The 26,693-nt window shown below is 41.7% G+C and overlaps 1 protein-coding gene across 1 annotated transcript; it reads left to right on the top strand.

Annotated features, from left to right (window-relative positions):
- Positions 1-32: 32 nt before the first annotated feature.
- On the top strand, positions 33-26,405 carry LOC308302927 (serine/threonine-protein kinase tousled-like 2). The gene is made up of 20 exons (XM_080747245.1): positions 33-132; positions 3,743-3,837; positions 4,178-4,243; positions 5,457-5,523; positions 6,190-6,227; positions 10,901-11,011; positions 11,542-11,634; positions 12,230-12,340; positions 12,912-13,048; positions 16,260-16,424; positions 18,833-18,899; positions 19,413-19,510; positions 20,045-20,126; positions 20,861-20,952; positions 21,867-21,956; positions 22,702-22,871; positions 23,848-23,986; positions 24,852-24,963; positions 25,430-25,537; positions 26,094-26,405. Exons 2-20 carry the CDS (start codon positions 3,745-3,747, stop codon positions 26,286-26,288), a joined length of 2,034 nt encoding a protein of 677 aa, XP_080603371.1. The 5' UTR covers positions 33-132; positions 3,743-3,744; the 3' UTR covers positions 26,289-26,405.
- Positions 26,406-26,693: the final 288 nt, after the last annotated feature.

Here is a 26,693-nt window from a genome sequence, read left to right as displayed (position 1 = left end):
ATGATGATCTGAACGGCGAGGATCCTAGAGACACAGAGAGAGCGACAGAGAGACATTTGATTCATAAAGGAGAAGAGCGGAGGAGAGTAGAGGGTTTCTACCTGTAAGCACCTGGACGATACCTCTTTTCAGGTGAGTTGAGAGTGAGATACATAAAGGTTTCCTGTGTAAATAAGCCGAAAAGCTTACTATAGTAAGTAGTAACTATAGGATCTCGTTTTAGTTTACCTGGCTTGTACCAGTGAACTGTTCTGTCATGAAACTTTTCCTTATGCAAACTTCTAATAAAGTCTTCAATCAATCAATCAATCAGTGATTAGGTTCTAAAACATTATCATGTCTGTGTGGAGCAGTGTTTCTCAGACTTTTACATTTCAAGCTCTCACCTTAAAGGAGTAGTTCATCCCAAAATGACTTTTTTCCCCCTATTGATTACTCATGCCATGGAAACTTGAGTTCAATAATATCGTTTTTGTATAATGTTGCATTCCTAACAAAAATGGATTATAGTAAATTTACCCCCATTGATTCTGAATGGGGACCCAAATGCATATATAATCACATTTTTAGGAATGCTACAAAAAACATTTTTTTTTATTGAACTCAAGTCTCCATGGCGTGAGTAACCAAACAAAAGTCATTTTGGGGGTGAACTACTCCTTTAACTCTGACAGTGCACAAAATTTGTTTCCATTTGTACACTGTCAGAGTTACAGACTTGTAAGGGTTTATTTAGACCCCCATAAAGGAACCTAGAGAATCCCTTAAATCCAACTTTGAGAACCACTGCTGTGAAGGACCCTCAAAATATGTATTTTTGTCGGGAGAGTAATTCTGAGAGAGTACAAATGAAACCAAAATGTTTGCATTTGGTTCCATTTGTACACTCAAGATGTGTCAACAGCTTTCAAAATAGACGATGTATGGCTATAGAGATCAAAGTACTTTTTCTTGTGTTTTCGGCAAAGAGGTTTAGTATAGGGGAAAAAGAGCAGACTAAGTACAGAGTAAAAGGTCAAGATTATTAGGTAATGACGGCTCAAGTGGTAAAATATCTGAAAACACAAATTGACATGAATCCAAAATACACTGATGATTGTGCTGTCAAACGATGAAACTAGATGGAATCTATGAACAGGTTGTGGGGTCCCTGCTTAATCTCTCTCTCAACTAAGGGGTCCTTGGCCTGAAAACATTGAAGACCCCTGACCTAGGAGGTGAAGGCAAGGCCTGCCCAGATACTCATGCGTGACTGTGTACTTGTCAGTCAGGTGGTGGATGCGGATGGCTAGGTCATGGCAAAGGGTTAGGAGTCTTTTGTCTATGGCTGGGGGGCACACTGTGACCACGTTTAAGTGATATAGACAGAGATATGTGTTGTGTTTATGCCGAACTAAAGGATTTATTTTATGGTCGAGTAAATCGATCAGCTCGATTAACTGTTGCAGACATAAAGTATTTTAGTATTCCTTCCTTCCTTCCTTGAGAGAGGAGAAGGGAGTGATCTTATGAACAATGGTTGATGTAACACGTTACACTGCGCCTGTAGTGAGTCTTAAAGCTTTAAGGAAGTGAATAAGGATATTCAATCCTTCTATAACTCTTACTTTTCACCAGGATCATGCCATTGTACCTTGTGGCTGTCATTGTGAATGTGTTACGCAACACTTTGGATGACAATAAAAAAATGTGGGGTAACACCCTGCAGAAGAATTACTGACGGCAACACAAATCTGCTGCAATCTGTGCTGTAATACAGTACTGTGTATAGGGATGGGATGGGGTGATATGGACATTTTACATCACGATTATGGTGACAAAAGAAATCGCGATTTACGATATTATCGCGATAATCAAAATCCATTATCCTGGGCGAAAACTTTGCCAAAAAATAGCAGATCTACAAGCTCTGTGAGCTTGTAGATCAGCTATTTTTTGGCAAAGACATTTGATAGAGAGTGAAAAAAGACTGTATAGTGTATGTATATTATAAGTACCTTTTACCAAATTATAGAGGGTTTAAGTGTTACCGGATATGCAGCTCGGCAAATAAAAGGTGAATTGATCCCAGTGCATGACGGAGGACGATATCACGATAAATTCAATCTCCACGATACGATTTTTGTGAGTGTTTTTTATCACGATAAATGATAATATCGCTTAACGTCCCATCCCTAACTGTGTAGAGTAAATGCTTGTGTGTATATCCTTCACTCCTACTACACTCTATACATGGTGAGTGAGCCACTCCCTGCTGATTCCTAAGTGATGCCTCGTCGCTTGTCATTTTGAAACCAGGTCACAACCAGGTCTAGGACACATCATCAGAGCTGCTTACATGCAGACAGCAGTGTAGTTACACTATAGTTACTGTATATACCACTACCAGGGATCATCAACGTTTTCAGGCCAAGGACCCCTTAAAGATGAAGTCCCATTATTTTCACCCCCCTAACACATGATTATCATGTATTATGATTTACTAGGAGGAAGAGTCTTTCCAAAAAAGTGTACAGAAAGATCATTAAGTTCATTAAGTATGCCTGGTTGTCATGGTGGGTGGTGACCCAGCTGAAGTTAGCCACACCCACATGAGTGATGTCACTCTATCTGTGTTTTTGGATCAGCACTTTTGACCCGCAAGGTGGCAGCCTCGAGAAAGAAATCCAAAATGCAAAGGGAATACATAATTGCTCATAACAACCACACCAGGGGGTCTAATGAAATACTGTCAACCTCCTAGACACATGAAAACCAGATTAAGTACAAAACTATGGCACCACCTCTTTAAGTTGAGAGAGAGATGAAGCAGGGACCCCCACATACCTTTCCATAGATTCCATATAGTTTCATCGTTTGACACTTCACAGTATCTCTTTATGTGAAGTAGGTGCAGCTCAAAGAGGGGACAAAAAAGGGGGGGTAGCGATTCCTTTTGCCCTGGATCTTTCTTGTTCTTGACAGTTCGTTCATATGCCTGATTGTTCGTGGAAAGACGCTTTTATGCAGTCTGTTGCTAGTAGCTTTGAGACTGCGTAGATATTTTCCATGCGGCAACATCTTAAACAGACTGTGGTTGGGATGGTGAAGATCGTAGATTGTCTATTTTCAGTGAATGACCCCCTCAGGGATACCAGGTTTACATTGTAGAAGTGGACACCTCTCTTGTATAGCAGTGTTGATTTCTTCGACTAAAACTATGACGAAAAATGTTTGTCGACTGCGTTTTTTTCACTGACAAAAACAAAATAAAAACTAAGCTGTGATGACTAAAACTAAGACTATATATATTGACAATTTCGTCAACAAAATAAAAACTAGACTAAAACTTTAGGGAGGAACTGGTGGAGAAGAGAGTCATTTTATGTTTGGTTGCTCTCAGGTGTTGCGTGCTGAAAGTAGCAGATCTACAAGCGCTGCGACGTGTTGTGAGCTTGTAGATCGGCTATTTTGAGCACGCAACCAAGTGTAAAACCAGTCATTACGATGCCATCAAGACCTGCCAAAATACATTTCAGTTGACTAAATCAACTGTAGATTTAGTCGCCTAAAATGTTAGATTTAGTCGACTAAAACTAGACTAAAACTAAAACTTTTCAGGTGACTAAATCATGACTAAAACTAAATAAATTCTTTATTCAAAAGACTATGACTAAAACTAAATCAAAATTTGATGCAAAAAACAACAATGTTGTATAGCCCTGCACAACACAGATCTCACCCACTGTGTCCTCTCCTTTAGGCATGATGGAGGACCTCCAGAGCCAGACCCTCAGCCTGGACCCGCGCAGGCAGGAGCTGCTGGAAGCCAGGTTCACTGGAGTCGGGGTGACCAAGGTCTGTGTGCCGTCCGCTAAGGCAGTGCTTCTCAACCTTCTCAGGACGCTATCCCCAAAATAATCATATTTTACCTGGGGACCATCCTGACGAGCAATAAGAGTTGATGCATTACATTTTGTATAACACGGTTCTATTGTGAAAATAGCAGATCGTCAATCTTCATATTGTGTGTGTGTGTGTGTGTGTGCGTGCGGGCGCGTGCGTGAGAGAGTGAGTAAGAATTATTCAAAATGTTTAAAAAACGTAAAAAATGTGCATCAGCTCGGCATAAAGGTGCTTGAGAACTACTGATTGTTACTGGGTTGACTTCATCTCATCATCCATTCTGCTCTCCCAGACACACAACGAGTCGTCCAACCAATCGCTGTGCAGCGCAGGCTCGCTCAGCGACAGAGAGCTGGAGGTCAGTAGACACAGACATCACATGACCACAATGTCTCTAATGAAGTGCAACTTGTCTGTCTGTGTCTGAAAAAAAAAAATAATAATCATCACAGTTACAATACCACTATATGTACAAGGTAGGGGAAACAAGGGGGTGGGCTAAGGTAAGAGGGAGGGGGGGTGGTTGCCTGACTGCTAGCGTCCGACTCACACCACACTACGTGAGGAAGAGAGTCTGAAATTGAGGGCAGACATTCTATTTCGGCGGGGGGGGGGGGGGGGGGGGGGGGCTGAAGCCTATTGACGTCACACACACACACACACACGCACATACACACACACACACACGCGCGACGGCGACGTGGCGTGACATTGCAAAAATACGTTATTTCTCATAACATATTATATGTCTGCATGTTTACGTTAGTGAAAAATGGTATTAAAACGTGATGAAACGGCACTATTGCATCGTTTATTAAAATAATACGAGTCGAGTCTGACTCTGCCATGACAGTTTTCACGGACCAATCAGAATCCACTAGACTCTCACGTGGGCAGAGGACACCAATCAGAGTCCACGAGCGAGTCTCACGTGAGCTCAAGAGCTCTGTTTGGAGGGGGCTGGGACCGGAGCAGCCTACCACGTGCCCCAAGCATACAACCCTGATTGGCCCATTCAAAGCGCCCGCTCTTCAGGCGCGCAGGAAATAAAATAAAATATGTGCAGCTTCAGTCCACACTACACACCACCCACCAGCAGGGGGTGGTGATGTGCGGACTGAAGTGTCAGGCTAGGGGGGTGGGGGTGCTCACTTCTGGCCTGTCTATGAGAGAAGTGAAAACTACCTTCGCCTCTGGCCTCCTGAAAGGTGAGTTTTCAGGGCAGTTTTGAAGGAGGGCCGTTTTGAAGGAGGCCAGCGAGCTACATATTTTAAGGGAAGTAGTCAAGGAATTCCACACCTGGGTGGCAGTGATGTAGAAGGAGAATTTACCCATATTTGTCTTGGGGAGATTGATTTGTGAAGATGTTGAAAATTAGTGGTAGTTTTCAGTCATGAGATAATATTATCTTTGCTTTAAACAATGTGTATTTCTGACTTGCATCGTTCCTGACTTGCTGGAGCCTGCTGTGCTGTATTTCCGATGACTTTCAGTGAACTAGACATAGAACTGAGTCCGATGGCAGATTGAGCACTGGTTAATGCTGATGTGTGGTTTTCTCTGTCCTGCAGACACCAGAGAAGTCCACCGAGAAGAGAAGCAGGAAGAGAAAAGGTGACGGCTACGACAGCAGCCAGGGTGAGTCCTGCATGTTTGGAAACAATCGCCCTCTTCTGTTCAAGTGTTCATACGGTACATACCGTGTATATCAGGGGTCTTCAACGTTTTCAGGCCAAGGACCCCTTAGTCGAGAGAGAGATGAAGCAGGGACCCCCCACAACCCATAGATACCATATAGTGTCTATGTTTGACAGCACAATTATTAGTGTATTTTGGATTCATGTCAATTTGTTTTCAGATATGTAACCACTTGAGCTCTAATTACCTAATAAACGTGACCTTTTACTCTGTACTTTTCCCCCTCTACAACAAACCTCTTTGCCAAAAATCTGCTATCTTTGGCTACAGTTCTCAGATTATGGGCACTAGGGTTCAAGCTGTTAATATAAAAAGGATTGGAAGACCCCCTGTAGTAACTCATGGGACCCCCTGTTGAAGACCCCTGGTGTATATCATTTTGAAACAAAGTTTCTACAATTGAGAACTTGGGAGCGAACATTAAACCTCAGCCTATATGAAAAGAACATAACAATGAACAATCAAAGAAGTAAACTGAACCTTTTTTAAAGTACTATTTTAGCAGTAACGGCACACAACAAATTTGTACTGTACTGTTCCCTGGCCAGTGGCCATATTGCATGGCTGTCCATTTATGTAAAACATGTGTGTGTGTGTGTTTTGTAGGAAAAGGACGAGGGCCAAAAATAAGTGACTATTTTGAGGTGAGTGATCGTCACAACTCACAACACACCGGGGATCGCTCAGTACCGAACCGGTCATGTCAGAAACATCCCGCGATGTTCCTTCTCTCATCCTCCTCCTCTTGCTAGTACATTTCATCTCAATGCACTGTATATACTATGAAATGTATGAGAGAACAGCCAGCACAAAACAAAAATCCTTTCACATAAGTTTGAATTTATTTACCTCTCCACGGACAGAGCAACATGTAATGGAGAGGTGTGAAGTGGACCAGGGCTGTCATGATTATGACATTTTACATGACGATTAATTGTCACTCAAAATAATTGCGATCAACGATTTAATTGTGTTTTTGTCGTTGACAATTACATTTCTGTTTGGCTTGTAGGCTTTGAAGTTGCACATGGCAGATATGACACATAACCTAAATATACAAAGAAATGAAGGACATATTTGACAACTTTACACTTTAAAAAGAAGATTGATCATTGATACAAGCTCAAAGCTCACAACGTGTCGCATCGCTGCGCGTTGTGAGCTTGTAGATCTGCTATTTCCACAATTTTTTAAATGTTTGAACATATATAAACATTTTTCAACATGTAAACGATTATGATGATTATCCCAAAATAATTGCGATTATGTCAAATTATTGCGATTATGTCAAATAATTGCGATTAGACGATTATGTAATAATTGTGACAGCCCTAAAGGGGACATTTATTTTATGCTGGGTGTTTCGCTCGTTGTCACGACATTGTTGAGCCGTGAGACCTGTCTCTAATGTCTCTGGAGTGCTGCAGGGCAGGCGTTCTACTTTCTCTTATCTAATGTATTCTCCCATCGCATGACCGTGTTGTTGATTGTCTGCCAGAACAAAACCTAGGAGTTACTAACAAACACGTCGCTTCTTGTAGATCTGTGTTTTTTGGCAAGTGACACCGTGGCGTGACTGAGTATACTGTAGATCAGTGGTTCTCAATCTGTGGGTCGGGATTCCTGGGGGGTCCCCAAATTATTATTGGGGGGGGGGGGGGGGGGGTCCCCAGATGATTAACTTAATGTGCAACATTGTTTTCTCTCTCAACAATAAATAACCTAACACAGTTTAAGTGTATAGATGGTATGTGCACATTTCTAAAGTGACAATTTAAGGACTTTTTAATACCTCTAAAATGACAAATTAAACAATGGACAAATTGTCAAATCTTAGAGGCAGAAATTGTGAAAATAGCCGATCTACATGATCACAACACCTCGCAACGCTAGGTGTTGTGAGCATGTAGATCTGCTATTTTCACAATAGAACTGTGTTATACAAAATGTAATGTCTCAACTCTTAGTGCTTGTCAGGGTGGGGGGTCCTCAGTTAAAATACGATTATTTTTTTGGGGGTCGCGGCCTGAAAAGGTTGAAAACCACTGCTGTAGATTAGCCATTTTCGGTTAATCTTTCTCTCTGAATAACAAGTATTTCTTCTCTGTGTGTATGTGTGTGTGTGGGGCCTGGCCAGTGTGTTGGTGGTGGGACGGGGCCCGTCCGGGGTCTTCCCCCTCTGGTGCGCTCCTCTCCACAGCACTTTAGCTCTAACACCTTGGTGAGCAGCACGCACCCAGCTCTGCCTGCCTGCCTGTCTGTCTGTCTGCATGCTGCCATTATTAGCACAAAAACATTAACACAGGGGGAAACATTTTCTTTTCAATCTCCGTATTCCACCAACCTGGTGGGCCATGAACACTTTACACCACTGTTTCCCAAACACTGGGTAGTTTTTATGGGTCCCTTGATTTTTGGTTTCCTACATTTTGTTTTATTATTATTTGAAATATTTTCAATAAACATTTCCCCCCCAAAAAAAGCATTTTATTCTTCATGAATTAAAAACTTAATTCTAAGATTTTTTCAGTTATTTCATGAAGAAATTAAAGAAAAATCTAAGAAATCCCATAAATTAGAAAACAAATGTTTAAGAAGTAATGAAAATAGCCGATGTACAAGCTCTGATCTGCTGCTTTCACTAGTTTGGGTCCCAGGCTAGTGTCTCTTTTGGGTCACAAGCTAAAAGGTTTGGGAACCACTAGTTATACGATTTTCAAGTGGGCCCTGTTCCAGAAAAGGTTGCGGAGCGCTGATTTATTCATATGATTGGTCCTCACTACTTTACAACAGTGGTTCTTAAAGCTATACTGTGTAAGTTGCTCAACTAGAGGTCAGTAGCTCTATAGCAAACCGCGTCCGCGTCTTTCGGCCGTTTTTCGCCGCGGACCGGGCCTCACACCCCCGCGTCTGCCTCCACCTCGCCGAGATCTATCTTTAGAGGGGTCCCTGGTTCCTGTGTGTTCAGGCATTCCGGAGAAACGGACTCCTTCACCCGAGTAAATGCTGTTGTTATGTTGAGGCAAGCTACACGGGCGCCTACAAATATGGCCGCCGTATTGTAATAGCGACCCCACTTCAAGATGCGCTGTGATTGGCCGGCAGTGCATAACCCTCGCTGTGATTGGCCGGTAGTGTATGATGACATAATTTTTCCGCGAAAACCGGGGCCCGGTCAGGATCATAGAAAACATATAAAGAGAAGGCTTTAGAAGCTGATAATAACGGAGTGGGTGTTCTAAAACTTTAGAGATTTAACAGTTAGGACAATTTTAAGATTTGTTTTATAAAAAAAGTTACATGGTATAACTTTAACCTTTTCAGGCCGCGACCCCCCAAATAATCATATTTTACCTGGGGACCCCTCACCCTGACGAGCAATAAGAGCTTCGGCATAACATTTTGTATAACACGGTTCTATTGTGAAAATAGCAGATCTACATGCTCACAACGCCTCGCATCGTGAGGCGTTGTGAGTATGTAGATTGTCTATTTTCACAATTTCGGCCTCTAATATTTGACAATTAGGACAATGTTTCAATTTGTCATTTTAGAGATACTAAAAAGTCCTTAAACTGTCACTTTAGAAATGTGCAGATACCCTCTATACATTTAAAATGTATGTTGGTTTGTTTATTGTTGAGTGAGAAAACAATATTGCACATTAAGTTAATCATCTTGGCACCCCCCAAAATAATGTGGGGACTCCCCTGGGGGTCCCGACCCACAGGTTGAGAACCACTGCTTTACAAGATGGCTCCGTTTGTGTCGAATCGCTCTGTGTCTCAGAGGACGGCTGGACGGTTATGAGATCTGCCCACCGATGGATGACATCATCGATTGATCATTTCAGGATTACCTTAAGCCTTTTCATCGATTCAAGAACAATGGCATGGCTTCTATTTCAGCATGCTAACTTTCCAGGGCAAGATTCAGTTCCCAGTGGATTCCTCACAACTCGAATCAGTGCAACCACTCTGGCAATTCCCCAGAATTTCACCTTTCTAGTTTCTATTGGCTTGGAATCCGGTAACATGTCATTAGGTCGAACACCCTTTAGGTCGACCACCAAACTCTAACCCAAACCCTAATCCTAACCTCAGTAAAACTATGCCTAACTCTAACCCTAACCCTAAACTTAACCTCAGTAACCATGACGCGGGTGATTATCTAACCTGCCGACGCTCGCGGGTGATTATCTAACCTGCCGACACTGTTCGACCCAACGAGAGTTCGACCTATGGGGCAGTCCCCTGGAATCCACGTTGACTATGTCATTGGTAGGCAGATTTTGGAACTGTTCACAGCCCACCAATGAGACGCAGAGCGTATACACAGGAATGTTGACCAATTATATGAATATAAAGTTCAAAATGGGTCATGTGCTCCTTCTAGCGCTAGATACTTCTTTGTACAACTAATAACTCCCGTGACATATAACCCGCCTGCAAATCACTCCCTGTCTGTCTGCAAACACCACCACAGTCTACCCTCCTACCCGGCCAATGTTTTGTAACTCCTCCAATACGAGAGCTGTCATTTTAACAAGCTAATGAATGAACTCACCAAACCAAAGTCATCTCCTGTCTATCTGCTGCATGCTCTTGAACATGTTTTATTCAGATATCAGCCATTAAAAAACACCTAAGAGTTGTTGAGTTGTGTAATTAAGTTTTAAGTGTTTGATGTTCCAGTGTGGAGGCTTGCTGAATGTGAATGTTTTGGCTATGACTAAGTAACTCACTTGCTTAGTTATGGCATACTTTGTGATAACATCAGGTTAACAAATAATGGCTTAAACTGAAGTATGTTGTATATACTTGCAAGAGGGAGAAGATGACATTGAAAACAGAGAAATATTTTGAATGAATGTTTGAAGCCTTTTTGTATGAAGAATGTTTTAATCTGATTGAATTGAGAATACATGTGTCATTGAGTCAGTTAAAGGAGTAGTTCACCCCCAAAATTACCCTTTTTCCTATTGGTTACTCACCCCATGGAGACTTGAGTTTAGTTTTTTGTCACATTCCTAAGACAAAAAATGTTTTACAATAAATGTACCCCCATTGATTTCCGGATCCGGAATCAATGGGGGTAAATTTACAATTATCACAATTTTGTCTTAGAAAGGTGACAAAAAAACAAAGAATATGATTGGGTGAGTAACCAATAGTTAGTAACCAATAGGAAAAAAGTCATTTTGGGTGTGAACTACTCCTTTAAGTCTTTGGCCAAACACCCAGACAGGGAAGCCTATAAGTGATTTACTGGTTTGTGACAGTTTGTAATCCTCTCAATGTCCCTGTCCGTCCGTCAGGTTCAACAGAACAGTCCTCCATCCTTAGGTTCCATTCATACAGACCTGTCATCATTGTCCACTACAGTAAAGATGGACGCCTCCTATTGCTTCAATCACAAAGCCACGCAGGTAAAGCACACTGTCTCCCTGGCTCACACTGTTAACCACAGCCCGAGTTGCACTGTAATTTGTGCACTCTTTTTTTTTTAACCTCCTTTTTTGTATTGTGATGTTTTATGCAAAAGATTTATCCTGTTTTTATATTTATTCAAATGTAAATTTATCATTACTCTCTTTTTCCTCTAAAAGGACCTCTACATTAAATCTCTTTGCCAAAGATATCCCATCTGTATACTCACAACATTATCATTTTTGATAAACACAAATTCAATGTGATGGAAACCAAGCCTGGTTCCTCAATGTTGGATGCGATTCCCAACCCTAGGGATGGGACGACATGAAAATGTCATGTCCCGATTATTGTGACCAAAGAAATTGCGATTTACGATATCATTGCGATAATCAAAATATCCCCAACATCCATTATCCTGGAGCGGAACATTTGCCCAAACAAATAGCTGATCTAATAACAATACGATTATTGGGAGTGTTTTTCAATGACGATAAACGATAATAAGGATTATTGTCTGTCCCACCAGTCGGAGTTGACCCTGGAGAAGCTGAGTGCCCAGGAGAACAGCAAGAACTCTGACCTGGAGAAGAAGGAGGGCAGGATAGACGACCTGCTGAGGGTAAGGCAGCTCACATGGTCAGGGGTGGGCCATATGGGTAACATGTCATTATGTCGAACACCCTTTGGATCGACCACCAAACTCTAACCCAAACCCTAATCCTAACATCCGTAAAACTATGCCTAACCCTAAACCTAACCTCAGTAACCGTGACGCGGGTGATTATCTAACCTGCCGACGCGCCTTTTCAGAGATATCGTATGTATCGTGATACAATGAGAGAGCCTTGTAAAAAATCCTGTTGAATTGTTAATACAGAGATTCATTGCAGAATTCAATTCAAACCTGCATTTTGGTCTAAATCAGCAGTTCTCAAACTTTAAAATGTTAACTCTGATAGTATAGAAATGGACCCGTAGCGTGTGAGCTCAGCTCTGTGGAACCTGCATCTCCAAATCCAGACGTGTTCCTCGTACACACATGAAAGTTTGCACCCGAAGTGTTTGAAAATGTGGTGTTTTGGAAGTAATGAAGACATGGATTTGATATAAGACATGTGGGTTATACTCTGAGAGCTGCGTTTGAGTTAAAGTGTGTGTGTGTGTGTGTGTGTGTGTGTGCGTGTGCGTGTGCACGTGCGTGTGTGCGTTCACAGGCCAACTGTGACCTGAGACGTCAGATAGATGAACAGCAGAAGTTATTGGAACGGCACAAGGAGAGACTCAACAAATGTGTTACCATGAGCAAGACACTCCTCGTTGAGAAGGTGTGTATGTGTGCCTGCTCATCAAAACCGACGCAACAGAGACAGAAAGCACATGATGATATACGGTAGGCTCTGTGCTTAACAACTGTAGTCTCAGGCTTCCTGAAGGTGGCATTATATCCGTTTCCTGATCTGGTTTTGATTTTCCCATAGCTTCCTTTCATTGGCTCGGCAGCAGATTTGAACGGGAAAAACACACAGAGTTGTCATATTGTGTTTTCCGTTCAAATCTGCTCCCTGAGCCAATCAAATTAAGATATAGTATGATACACCGGAACAGGAGACGGGGACTGGGACTGCAGATACATTTCTTTTTCCTAAAAATTTAAAAAGAGAATAGTGCATGACTGTTCTGAGTGCTTACTTGACTACTTGAAGTCAATTGAACTCAAGATTCCAGGCTAGGGGCTTGAATATGGTTAGTTTGGGAAACATGAAAAGTTTGGGAACCCTTGATGTTACTGTTTGTGTGTGTGTGTGTGTGTGTGCGTGCGTGCGTGCGTGCGTGCGTGCGTGCGTGCGTGCGTGCGTGCGTGCGTGTGTGTGTGTGTGCGTGCGTGTGCGTGTGCAGTGTAAGCAGGAGAAGATGACGTGCAGGGACAAGAGCATGCAGGACCGGCTGCGTCTGGGTCACTTCACAACGGTCCGTCACGGAGCCTCCTTCACAGAGCAGTGGACGGACGGACACGCCTTCCAGAACCTCATCAAGTCAGTGCACATAATAATAATAATAAACTTTATTTGTATAGCACCTTTCATGACATGAAATGCAGCTCAAAGCGCTTTACAGAGCAGAAAATGAAGCACAAGAGCTTAACAGAAAAGAATACACCTGATTACAATAAAGCAGAAAAAAATTAAAACATAAAACATTGAAGAACATTTAAAACATCAGTAAGGACTACCATAAAAACAAAAACAACCAAAAAAAACAGAGCAGACTCAGCTAAAAGCAAAAGTAAAGAAATAGGTCTTGAGCTGTGCTTTAAAGCTATCCACAGAGGCTGCCTGTCTTACTTGTACGTGTAGTGGGAGTTTATTCCAAGCTGTTGGTCCGTAGAAGCAAGCATGCATTTATACAGTATATACAGTACATACTGTTAGACGGATACGTTATCCATTTGACAATATTGTGGTGCATACAATATTAAGCACACAAATATAAGCATACCAGTAAAATATAAATGGACCCCAGTTTGGGGGAGGGAAGCAGTTAGAGGAGGTCAGTAAAGACAAGTTGTTGTTTGTGGTGTGGGTGATGGCTGAGTTAAAGGAGTAGTTCAACACAAAAAATATCTATCAATTAGTTTTTGTCCCGTTCCTGAGCCAATAATTTGATAACCTGTGAAAGTCTCTGATCGGATACTGAATTCATGGGTTTCAATTGTAGTCCTACACCGGCCATGTTGAGGTGTTCTGATTGCTGTAGAACATTAGTTCTTTGCCAATCAGACAAATTATTGGTCCTCAAGATGGCCATGTAGGACTACAAATGAAACCCATGAATGGAGTCAATTGAGTATCTTACTGCGTAGCCACCCGGCTTATCGGAATCTCCATGAATTCAAGGCTTAATGGGCTGGGTAATTGATTGAAAATATGTATTTCTCTGGGTGAACTACTCCTTTAAGCGGTCATACCAAACTAACGACTGTGAGCTGGGTGTGACTACACACCTGTTGTGCATCGCAGGATGAATCAGTCCAGTCCCCTGCACTTTTATCCATCTGTAAAAAGTGCCGTCTCCAGACCATACATGCAAATGCCCCCTTTCCATGCCATACCTGAAGGCAGCATTCAAGAGAATTGCCTTGTCCAAACTCTCCTGAACTTGAATGCAGCGTCTTATGTTGAAAGAATACTCTCTGTGTGGAAAACCATGCCATACGTCACATCTCCAGTATCGACTTGATTATGCTTAGTTCAGTGTGGTATAAAGCACCAAAAATAGTTTGGAGGTCTGCTATTTTCGATATTTTCAACAAAAGGCCCTTTTAGATATTTCAGCCCCTGCCTCTCTATACATTCTCTGCAAGTCCCTGAATCAGTCATTAAGACACAGGAAACACCCTGAGGGCTGTTCCTGGCTCCTCTGGCCTATCACTATTATGGCTGCTAACAGTACAGCACCTACAGTAAACATAAATACTGTAGGTAGACACCTCATTGGCCTGTGGTTCTGCCCATCAACACCACCACCATATTTGTCTACAAACATTGAGCTCTATGCTTGCGACACCCCTCCCTCAAGCATAAATTAGTCTTAAGGGCCTGCAGCTGATTGAAATCATGCCGAGCAGACAGGTTCTGTAGGGTCCGGGAGAACGACTGTTCTAATGACAGTGAATGGAGGTGAGGTTTGGAGGACAAACTACTTTGGGAATTGCTATTATTGTTTACACACAACAGAGAGGAGTATTTATTTCAAGAGGGTGCGATCACATTAAACCTCCTCCACACTGGGAGGAAAACACAGCATCTAAAGGTTTGAGGGAATGCATTTTTACATGTGAGTGTTGTGACCACTTTTCCATTACATCTATCAGCACTTGTTTCTTTTCTTTCTTTTTTGCTGGCCTGCACATGCATGCTGTTGATTGAGTGTGACATTGTCTGATAAGGGGTCTACTAACCCATTAAAACCAGGAGAGCATCGGTGTCATTTTAGATTTGAGCAAAAAAGCATTATAATATTTTTTTTAACTAAAAGCTTTGCTTCTGGGGTCCCCAGTCCACATTTTGGGGGTTCTTGACATGAAAAAGTTTGAGCACCACTGATATATACATTTTTTAGAAAGCTTTTAGAAGGCCTTTGTGGAATGGGCCTCAGGTCTTCCAAGGGTCTTCAACAGGGGGTCTGGGACCCCTAGGGGGTCCTCAGAGTTACTACAGGGGGGCCTCCAAATCTTTGTGTGATAGAAACATTTTTCTACTTTTTTTATATTCACCACTTGAACCCTATAGTGTCCATATTCTGAGAACTGTTGCCCAAAATAGCAGATCTACAAGCTCAGAGGCGTTGTGAGCTTGTAGATCGGCTATTTTCGGCAAAGAGGTTTGGTGTAGAGGGGGAAAAGAGCAGACTAAGTACAGAGTGAAAGGTCAAGTTTGTTAAGTATTGACGGTTCAAATGGTTAAATATCTGAAAACACAAATTGACATGAATCCAAAATACACCGATGATTGTGCCGTCAAACGATGAAACTATATGGACTCTATGAAAAGGTTGTGGGGGTCCCTGCTTCATTTCTCTCTCTCAACTAAGGGGTCCTTGGCCTGAACACTTTGAAGACCCCTGGGTCAGGCACTGTGCCACAACTCCACTGCAAGACAGTGTTGTTTTTGACAGCAAATTTTGATTTAGTTTTAGTCATAGTCTTTTGAATAAAATGTAATTTAGTTTTAGTCATAATTTAGTCCCCTGAAAAGTTTTAGTTTTAGTCTAATTGTAGTCGACTAAATATCATCAAAGATTTTAGGCGACTAAATCTACAGTTGATTTAGTCAACTAAAATGTATTTTGGCAGGCCTTGATGACATTGTAATGGCTGATTTTACACTTGGTTGCATGCTGAAAATAGCCGATCTACAAGCTCACAACGCGTCGCGTTGCGACGCGTTGTGAGCTTGTAGATCTGCTATTTTCAGAGAGCAACCGAACATGAAATTACTCTTCTCCACTAGTCCCTCCATAAAGTTTTAGTCTAGTTTTTATTTTGTTGACGAAATTGTCAATATATTTAGTCTTAGTTTTAGTCATCACAGCTTAGTTTTTATTTAGTTTTTATTTAGTTTTCGTCAAGTGAAAAAAAAAACACAGTCGACAAACATTTTTCGTCATAGTTTTAGTCGACGAAATCAACACTGCTGCAAGAAACCCGCCATTGACCTTTTGGGGCTGGTTGTTGTGTGGTTGCAGGCAGCAGGAGAGGATCAACTCCCAGCGGGAGGACATGGAGAGGCAGAGGAAGCTGCTTGGCAAGAGGAAGCCTCCGTCCATGCAGCAGTCCAACAGCAGCATGCCTCCACCCAGCCTGGAGCAGAACAAACGCAAGAGCAAGAGCAACGGCCAGGAGAACGAAGCGTACGTACTGCTAGGGCCGTCACAATTATTACATAATCTACAAGCTCTCAACGCGTCGCGATCCGGCACGTTGTGAGCTTGTAGACCGGCCATTTCCACTATCAATGTTCTATAATATAATATTGTTAAAGTATAATATATTGTTTAATATAAAGTATAATATTGTCAAATATATCAGTAATTTCTTTGTATATTTAAGTTATGCGTCATGATTGCCATGTACAACTTCAAAGCCTAAAAGCCAAACAGAAATGTCATTGTCAACGACAAATACACAATAAAATCGTTAATCGCAATTATTTGAGTGACAATTGTCATGTAAAATGTTGTGACAGCCCCTGATTAAAATAATATACATAAAAACAATAATCAAAATAACAATGGCAAAAGTAGCCGATCTAAAAGCGTACAACATGTCGTGTGATTTGTTGTGCTTGTAGATGAGCTATTTTTGCTATTAAAAACATTGTGTCAATTCATTGATACTATATATGAAAGGTTTTAATTTTTTTCCCACACGGATGGAAAAAGTCATTGGTAGAATAATTGTTTCTTTGGAAATGATCAATAGTTGCTGCCCTATGCAAACACTGCCTCTCTGCCTCATGAGATCAGACACCAGAATAGAAACATTTAAAAACAGTATCTGCTTCTTCTTCTTCTCCAAACTAATATGGTTTTAAAGTTACTGTATGTGTGGTGTTGTGCCACATTGTACCAGTGATTTGTGCTGTCGTGCTGTTTTTGGAGCTGTGTGAAACACAGGCTCCCTATACGTGGCTGTGTGGGTCTGTGTGTCTGTGTGTCTGTGTGTCTGTGTGTGTGTGTGTATGTAGCCTGAACTTCCTAAACTTCGGCACGCCACTAGTCCCACAGTTTTGCCACCACACACTCGCGCCATATGTCAAATCGACCGGCTTACTCGGGAATCGTGGGCTATTACTTTTCTAAGAGAAAGGTTCTATAGTTTAATTGATATTAATTTATTAGTGAATTAATTTTCCCCATTGACTTATAATGGGAATCGCAAAAACTCACATTCAATTATTTGTCTCTCGCAAACCATAGGGGCTAGCGTTTCAAGACTTGGAGAGGAGGTTCATAATGATTTCAAGGATTAAATAAAAAATAATTGTGTCATTTGGCCGCATGGTGGCGCCATAACACCCCACTTTACGTTTTGGCCTGTAACTCTTGAACCGTAGGTCGGAAAATTAAAAATATTTTTTCCCTGGATTCCTTGGGTCATGACGCATCTCCCCATATAATCAAAATAACAATGGCAAAAGTAGCCGATCTAAAAGCGTACAACATGTCGTGTGATTTGTTGTGCTTGTAGATGAGCTATTTTTGCTATTAAAAACATTGTGTCAATTCATTGATACTATATATGAAAGGTTTTAATTTTTTTCCCACACGGATGGAAAAAGTCATTGGTAGAATAATTGTTTCTTTGGAAATGATCAATAGTTGCTGCCCTATGCAAACACTGCCTCTCTGCCTCATGAGATCAGACACCAGAATAGAAACATTTAAAAACAGTATCTGCTTCTTCTTCTTCTCCAAACTAATATGGTTTTAAAGTTACTGTATGTGTGGTGTTGTGCCACATTGTACCAGTGATTTGTGCTGTCGTGCTGTTTTTGGAGCTGTGTGAAACACAGGCTCCCTATACGTGGCTGTGTGGGTCTGTGTGTCTGTGTGTCTGTGTGTGTGTGTGTATGTAGCCTGAACTTCCTAAACTTCGGCACGCCACTAGTCCCACAGTTTTGCCACCACACACTCGCGCCATATGTCAAATCGACCGGCTTACTCGGGAATCGTGGGCTATTACTTTTCTAAGAGAAAGGTTCTATAGTTTAATTGATATTAATTTATTAGTGAATTAATTTTCCCCATTGACTTATAATGGGAATCGCAAAAACTCACATTCAATTATTTGTCTCTCGCAAACCATAGGGGCTAGAGTTTCAAGACTTGGAGAGGAGGTTCATAATGATTTCAAGGATTAAATAAAAAATAATTGTGTCATTTGGCCGCATGGTGGCGCCATAACACCCCACTTTACGTTTTGGCCTGTAACTCTTGAACCGTAGGTCGGAAAATTAAAAATATTTTTTCCCTGGATTCCTTGGGTCATGACGCATCTCCCCATATAGGCCACGCCCATTTGCGCCATGATAGATTTTCCGCCATCTTGAATTTTCTCCAAAACACACTTTTTGCTCCTTTTCCTACAAATTTTCTTCAAATGTCACAAAAATCGGTACACATGATCCACACACACACACACACACACACACACACACACACACACACACACACACACAGCTCCACTTCACACGGGTGTGATTTTTCTATTGCACACTGCTAATAAACTCTTCAATCAATCAATAAATCAAACACAGGTTGTCGCTGGCTGAATATCACGAGCAGGAGGAGATCTTCAAACTTCGACTGGGTCACCTGAAAAAGGTAGTGTTCACACCGCTCTGCGGCCACGCATTGTGAGCTTGTAAATCTGCTATTTTTACTAGTTTGTGTCCCAGGGAGATGGTTAATATTGACAGCAAATGGTGATTTCGTTTTAGTCATAGTCTTTTGAATAAAATTCAAATTGGGTTTGTGTCATATATTAGTCATCTGAAATGTTTTAGCTTTAGACTAAATTCTGACTAATTCTACAGCTGATTTACTTTGCTAAAATTAATTTAATAATTATTTGGCTGGCCTTGATGGCTCCGTAATGTCAGATTTTTCAGAAAATAGACGATTTTCTGAGCTTGACACCTGTGCCTGCTTAGTTCTAATAATCTCTTCTCCACTAGTGCCTCCCTAACATTTTATTACACATTTTCAATACATTTAGTAAACAGTTTTAGTCATCATAGCTTAGTTTTTGTCTAGTTTTTATTACGTTTTCACCAGTGGAGGAATAAAAGGTAGTGGACCAACAGTTGGTGTGTTGTTGCTGTGTTTGCCCACTAGGAGGAAGCAGAGATCCAGGCAGAGTTGGAGCGTCTGGAGCGAGTCAGGAACCTTCACATCAGAGAGCTGAAGAGGATCCACAGTGAAGACAGCTCTCAGTATGTACACCCCTCCCTTAGCTTATACACATGCTTTATGCAGTACACAGACAGCTCCCAGTATGTACAACCAACAGCAACACTCCTGAACATTTTTGCCATCCATTATCCTGGGGCGGAACATTTGCCAAAAGAAAAATTGCAGATCTACAAGCTCACAACGCATCACGACGCGTTGTGAGCTTGTAGATCAGCTACTGGAAAAGAGATTTGGTAGAGCGTGAAAAAAAGACTATCAAGTACATTCTTTACAGGTCAGTTTGACTAATTATAGAGGGTTTAAGTGGTACCATATGCAGCTCTGCAAATAAAAGGTGCATTGATCCCAGTGCATGACGGAGGACAATTTCACGATAAATTAAAATCTCCACGATATGATTGTTGTGAGTGTTTTTTTTATCACGATAAACGATAATAATGATCACCAGACGTTATATGAACCTGCACGTCATTGGGTGTCATACAAAGGTGTATAAATTAAGCATTGTTGGTTCCATCTGAAGATGCCTTGCCTTGTCTTGTGTTGTTGTGCAGGTTCAAAGACCACCCCACGCTGAATGAGCGATATCTGCTGTTACATCTCCTGGGAAAAGGTGGCTTCAGTGAAGTCTATAAGGTAATGTATACTTATCTAAATCAGTGCAGTCTTTAATGTAATGTCTACTTACTAAATCAGTGAAGTCTATTGTTACGACCCTGCTTCCACCTCCAGTCTACGGATCCCTAGCTGCAACTCTATTTGACGTTTGTTTTCTCTCTCCTCTGTGTCTATGCGGAGACGGAATTTTGAGTTGTGGGTCATCCTCGCTAGAAGGAGAAAGGGACTCGCACAATAGATTTGCATTGGTCTCTCTCCAGGTAGTGTAGAGTTCCCCTCCAATCAGGGAGCTGGAGTCACACACTAGATTTGCATTGGTCTCCAGGTAGTGTAGAGTTCTCCTCCAATCAGGGAGCTGGAGTCACACACTAGATTTGCATTGGTCTCCAGGTAGTGTAGAGTTCCCCTCCAATCAGGGAGCTTGAGTCCCACACTAGATTTAAATAAAATGACACATTATTCACAGTACATACCATGGGATGTAACATCTATAAAATAATGTATACTTATCTAAATCAGTGAAGTCTATAGATAATGTATACTTACTAAATCATTGAAGTCTATAATGTAATGTATACTTATGGAAATAAGTGTTTCTCAACCTGCGGACCGGGGCTCACCGGTGTGCCATGAGGATATTGCAAGTGGGCCCCCGAATAATTGGCGAGACACTGATTTCAAGTTGACATTTAAAAATGTAATCCTGTAAAAACCAAAAAAGTTAACTTGACGTTGATGTGATCTCTCCCCAGGCCTTTGATCTGACGGAGCAGAGGTACGTGGCTGTGAAGATCCATCAGCTCAACAAGAACTGGAGGGACGAGAAGAAGGAGAACTACCACAAGTGAGTCCGGACTTTTTGAGCCATCAAACAGCTTCTGTGTTTTCAATTGGAAAAACTCCCTTTTCAGTTTTAGATGCTTTTTGTCTGACACAGTTGCTTTGTATCGCCGCTGTCGGTATTAAACACCCTTTACGTCTGTGTGTAGGTTCTGCAAATATTGAACCAATGAAAAACTTTAACGCATTTAGACCGGGTACGCATTATTGCGTATTATTATTTTATGCTTTAACTATTAAAAAATAGCAGATCTACAAGTTCACGGTGTGGCACCGAGTGCCGCGCTGCGAGCTTGTAGATCTGCTTCAGACTTCTTCAGAGATTTGATGCAAGATAAAGTTGACTAGAGAGCTCTTCTCACAATGGCCTCTTCTTGGTACAAGTAGTAAGGGAGAAGGTCATTAGATTGTGCCTTGTATTCTAACTAATTCAGTGCAGCCTGTGTTGCTCATGCTACTAATTGTAATATATAATTATACTGTCCGTGGACTCCTACGCAGGCGTAAAAAAAGTAGATTGAGCAAGACACAGAACCAATAACTGTCCAGGTGAACTGTGTGCGCGTGTGTGCGTGAGAGAGAGAATGTAACACTTTAGCTATGAGGTGATACAAAATCTTCTCCTGCAACAGCCTCTTCTAGTCTATCCATAACATCACGAAAGACCTTTCTCTTCTTTTATATTCTTCCTGAAAGGTACTTTTTTGACTACCCCTTGGTCCGCTCCATTTTTCCTGCTACACCAAATCTCATGTTAAGATGTTAGGTTATGTTATGTTATCTCATGTTCATAGATGGGTTTTCTATTTTCACAGAATTTCCGTCCCAGAATAGGGACACTAGGATTCTTGTGGTTAATAATTAATCTTAAGAAAAAAAAAACATTGTCATTGTTTCACTTTGTCACTTTGTTTGCAGACATGCTTGCAGGGAGTACAGAATTCACAAAGAGCTGGATCATCCTAGAATAGTCAAACTCTACGACTACTTCTCACTCGACACAGACTCGTAAGTGTTCACCGACCATACACTGGTCTCTGTGTTAATATAACCCAGAGAGAGAGAGAAATAAATGGACCTGTAACTTGTGTAAAGCCTTCAAAACAAAATGCATGATCGTCGTGTAAAGCACATAGACCTCAGATACAGTATTTTATTTGATCTTATTCTTTAAACTTGTAGATGGTGTTCACTGATGATAACTTACGGGAACTATTGAGAAGCTCCATGGTCCGCCATTGCTGTCAAAATAAATCGGTCCGTTGGAGTGAACGGATTTGTCTCTCTGTACACTCTCAAACATTCAAGGACCCGCGGTTTGGTATACTTAATGCCACATACCCCATAACTTTGAGTTACAGAGTGCTAAGGGTCCATTCTGGATGGGGCGATATGAAAATGTAATATCACGATTATTGTGACCAAAGGAATCGCGATTTACGATATTATCGCGATAATCAGATTATCCCCAACATCTATTATCATGGGACGAAACATTTGCCAAAAAATTACAGATCTGCAAGCTCAATGCTTGGTAGTGTGAAAAAAAGACTATCAAGTAAGTTTATTATAAATACGTTTTACCAATAGAGGGTTTAAATGGCAATGAATATGTAGCTCGGCAAATAAAAGGTGAATTGATCCCAGTGCACAACGGAGGACGATACATTCACGATAAATTAAATCTCCATAGTTTTTTATCACGATAAACGATAACATGGCTTCTCGTCCCATCATTCCTCCATGTGTGCAGGTTCTGTACGGTGCTGGAGTTCTGCGAAGGCAACGACCTGGACTTCTACCTGAAGCAGAACAAGCTGATGTCGGAGAAGGAGGGGCGCTCCATCGTCATGCAGATCGTCAACGCGCTCCGATATCTCAATCATATCAAACCGCCCATCATCCACTATGACCTCAAGCCTGGTCAGTGTTGTCCACATGCACGCACTCACACATGTTGTAGTATTCATAGTGGTATCAAAGTATGCTTATAGTACCAGCTTGGTATGAGTGTGTAGATCTGATCTGTTCACTATGTATGAAAAAATGCAAATGGGGAATGAATGTCCCATCCTGTTATGCAATATAACTTGCTGTAGAGTAACAAAGTTTGACGTCATTTACAAATCCAGTTTTTTCCCCCCCATTCTGAATTCCCATCGACTTTTTTCATATCACGTCATACAATAACTGTGTTCCAAACATAAACAAATGATCTCAGCGGTTTGACTCATATGGATATGAAGAATCAACTGATGGTGAGAAAACGCTAATGTTAATGTCGCCGAATTAGTTACATTTTCACCAGAAACAGACTGTATCAAATATTAGTGACTATCATAAACCATACAGAGCCTCCCCGACAATATCGCGGAGAACGTTTGTTTATTTTTGGACCACAATGCTTATATGAGACGATTTTAAGATGACTCAATGTCATTCTCCATAGAGGAATTACTTCCACGAACCGGGGGATGAGCGAGTGATGTCATGACTTTGTTACTCTATATCAGAGTACACGTTTTGACCGTCCCTTTTGTGCCCAGATGGGAAAGTCTGCATTTATTGAAATTGAAATGTATTAACAATTAGTTTGATTGACTATTGTTTGCATAATATTTATAGTACAGACCTTGTCAGAGAAATAAAAATTTAAAAAAAGAGAAAAAAAGTGTATCGTTTACAATAAATGCACAGAATCCTTTTGGCAACGTCCCCAAATAAAATTATTCCCGTCTAGTAATCATAATGGAGGCAACCGTTTGAATTAAATGATGGCGATATTGCTTGGAAGTCTCGTGCCGCCCATGTCCTACGTGTGATGAAATGGCGTCCATGCAGCCCTCCTAACCAACCCTGTCGTTCCGTTTGTCCACGGTGTGACCGGCCGCGTCGCCAGGCAACATTCTGCTGGTGAACGGCACGGCGTGCGGCGAGATAAAGATCACCGACTTTGGCCTTTCCAAGATCATGGACGACGACAGCTACCACCCTGTGGACGGCATGGAGCTCACCTCTCAGGGAGCGGGGACTTACTGGTACGTAACGTATGCATGCGCACGCACCTTTGTACTACTATACCTGCAAGGACCTCAACATTTTTTACAAATAACAAAGCTGAAAATGGCAGATCAAGGTTACAAGCACAACTCAAACCCTAACCACTACTGTAAACCTAACCTCTAAATCAGGGGTCTTCCAACATTTTCAGGCCTAGGACCCATTAGTCAAGAGAGAGAGAGATGAAGCAGGGACCCCCACAACCTTTTCTTAGTTTCCATATAGTTTCATTGTTTGACAGCACAATCATCAGTGCATTTTGGATTCATGTCAATTTGTGTTTTCAGATATGTAACCACTTGAATCGTCAATGCTTAATAAACTTGACCTTTCACTCTGTACTTAGTCTGCTCTTTTTACCCTCTACACCAAAGCTCTTTGCTGAAAATAGCCGATCTGCAAGGCGTTGTGAGCTTGTAGATCTGCTATTTTTGGCTAAAGTTCTCAGAATATGGACACTAGGGTTCAAGTGGTTAATATAGAAAGGGAGAAAAAAGCTTCTATAAAGCTTCTATCACACAAAGATTTGGAGGACCCCCTGTAGTAACTCTGAGGACCCCCTAGGGGTCCCGGAACTCCTGTTGAAGACCCCTGCTCTAAATGTCTAATCCTATCCCTAACCTGAATCTTTTCCTAATTTCAAGACTACAAACCCTTTTTAACTATAAAACAATATTTCTCTTGTGAGGACCAGGAGAAGTGTTTCACACTGTTATCGCTCAAATTATACTGCGCTTTTGGAGACATTTGGCCCTCACAAGTATAATACAAGTACACGCACACACAAACACGTGTTTGGCGCGTGCCACACTGAGCCTTGTGTTTGACCACTGTGGTTTCCAGGTACCTGCCTCCCGAGTGCTTTGTGGTGGGCAAGGAGCCCCCCAAAATCTCCAGCAAGGTGGATGTGTGGTCGGTGGGGGTCATCTTCTACCAGAGCCTGTACGGACGCAAGGTAACCACACGTTCTGCAACTTTTTCATTAACATTTTGATGCGAGGAGATCAATACTGTAGGGTGTGAAAAGAAATACCCAGTCTGCTGTGTTATTTTTTTCTCTTTGAGGTTGCAAAACGATGTCATAGATTGCATTATTTCACGTCATATCTGGCTAAAACCACTGATCTACAAGCTGACAACACTTTGCCTTGCAGCACGTTGTCAGCTTGTAGATCAGCTCCTTTAGTCAAACCTTGCCATCTGTTCTATAGATTGACTGTTCTTTTAACTCATTCCACGAACATTGAGGAATCTGCTTGTGTGATTTTTTTTTCTTCTCCCTACTGATTCTTGTACAAATAGCTCGAGCAGAAAAAAAAATGCATTTTAAAATAATGTCAGAGATAACCAAATGTCTTTTGATTTATGATTTGATTATGATTTATGATGATTCATGTTCCTGATTGTTTTGCTGTGCACAGCCGTTCGGCCATAACCAGTCCCAGCAGGATATCCTCCAGGAGAACACCATCCTAAAAGCCACAGATGTGCAGTTTCCCCCAAAACCTGTGGTCACCACGGAAGCCAAGGTACCTGTGGATGCTCCACCTAAAGAAGCTATTGTCAACCTTTTTCTTGAAAAACTGACGCTAAAATAAAAACATTTTGAAAATATTTTATAAAAGATTAAGCTTCATATATGTGTTTCTATTCACAAATGACCACAAAAAGCGTACAATAATGATAAAATAATCATTTTGGCCATTGTCAGACTTTGTTTATATCCCTCTTCTATTCTTTTATATGGATTGATAAGGGATGTAAACAAAGTTTTTAAAAACCTATGTTTCCCATCTCAAAATATGTATTTCCAGGGAACCCCAGAAGCAAAAATTTGAGCTACAAATGTTCGCTTAAAAAAATACATATATTCAAAGATTTGCACACATTTTCACGACTTTTCAAAAATAGCAGAATCTACAAGCTCGCATATCTGCTATCTGCTTTTATATCTGCTGTTTTCAATATAATTAAGGCCCCTCCACTTTGTGCCCTAGTAACTCAGTCCCACTTCCCCCCCCCCCCTTTGTGATGCCCTGGCCTGAATACATCACATCTCAACGACTCTTCATTCCCTCCTCCCAGGCGTTCATCCGACGGTGCCTGGCGTACCGCAAGGAGGACCGCGTGGACGTGCTGCAGCTGGCCAGCGACCCCTTCCTGATGCCCCGCAGGGCGGGGGCCCAGGGGGGCCCCGGAGCCACGCCCCCGGGCCCCTCCGCTCCCTCCACCTCCTCCACCTCCTCCTCCTACAACAGAAGTGCCTCCAACTCCAACTGAAGCCCTGGGCCGGGCAGGCGGGGGCGGGAGGTTGACACTCGCCCACCTTCGTCCTGCGCTGACGAATTCACGCACAGAACTCACATAATCACACCCCTCCACACACCGCTCTGTTGGGTGTGTTGTGAGGGAGAAGGGAAATACACAGATATACAGTATATACACACACCCCCTACCAGGGGCGTCACAAGGGGTGGGGGGGCTGAGTTACTAGGGCCCAAGGTTGGAGGGGCCTTAATTATTTTATACTTTAGCTATTGAAAAATAGCAGATTTTAGACCGAGCTTGTAGACCTGCTATTTTTGAAGTCGTGAAAATGTGTGCAAGCCAACATTTGTAACTCAAAATTTTGCTTCTGGGGGGTCCCTGGAACTAAATATTTTGAGATGGGCCAAATGCATATCA

This window comes from Nannobrachium achirus (genome assembly GCF_963921795.1).
Source record: "Nannobrachium achirus genome assembly, chromosome: 18".
Taxonomy (NCBI): Eukaryota; Metazoa; Chordata; class Actinopteri; order Myctophiformes; family Myctophidae; genus Nannobrachium; species Nannobrachium achirus.
Note: the sequence above shows the minus strand (reverse complement) of the source record. Positions and strands in the feature narration are given on the sequence as shown.

What these genes read in the sequence shown, in the direction of transcription:
- LOC308302927 (XM_080747245.1), top strand. Translation starts at nt 3,745, where the DNA reads ATGATGGAGGACCTCCAGAGCCAGACCCTCAGCCTGGACCCGCGCAGG. An exon ending in TCAGCGACAGAGAGCTGGAG is followed by an intron (nt 4,244 to 5,456) that starts GTCAGTAGACAC and finishes TCTGTCCTGCAG; the next exon opens with ACACCAGAGAAGTCCACCGA. An exon ending in TGGTCACCACGGAAGCCAAG is followed by an intron (nt 25,538 to 26,093) that starts GTACCTGTGGAT and finishes CCCTCCTCCCAG; the next exon opens with GCGTTCATCCGACGGTGCCT.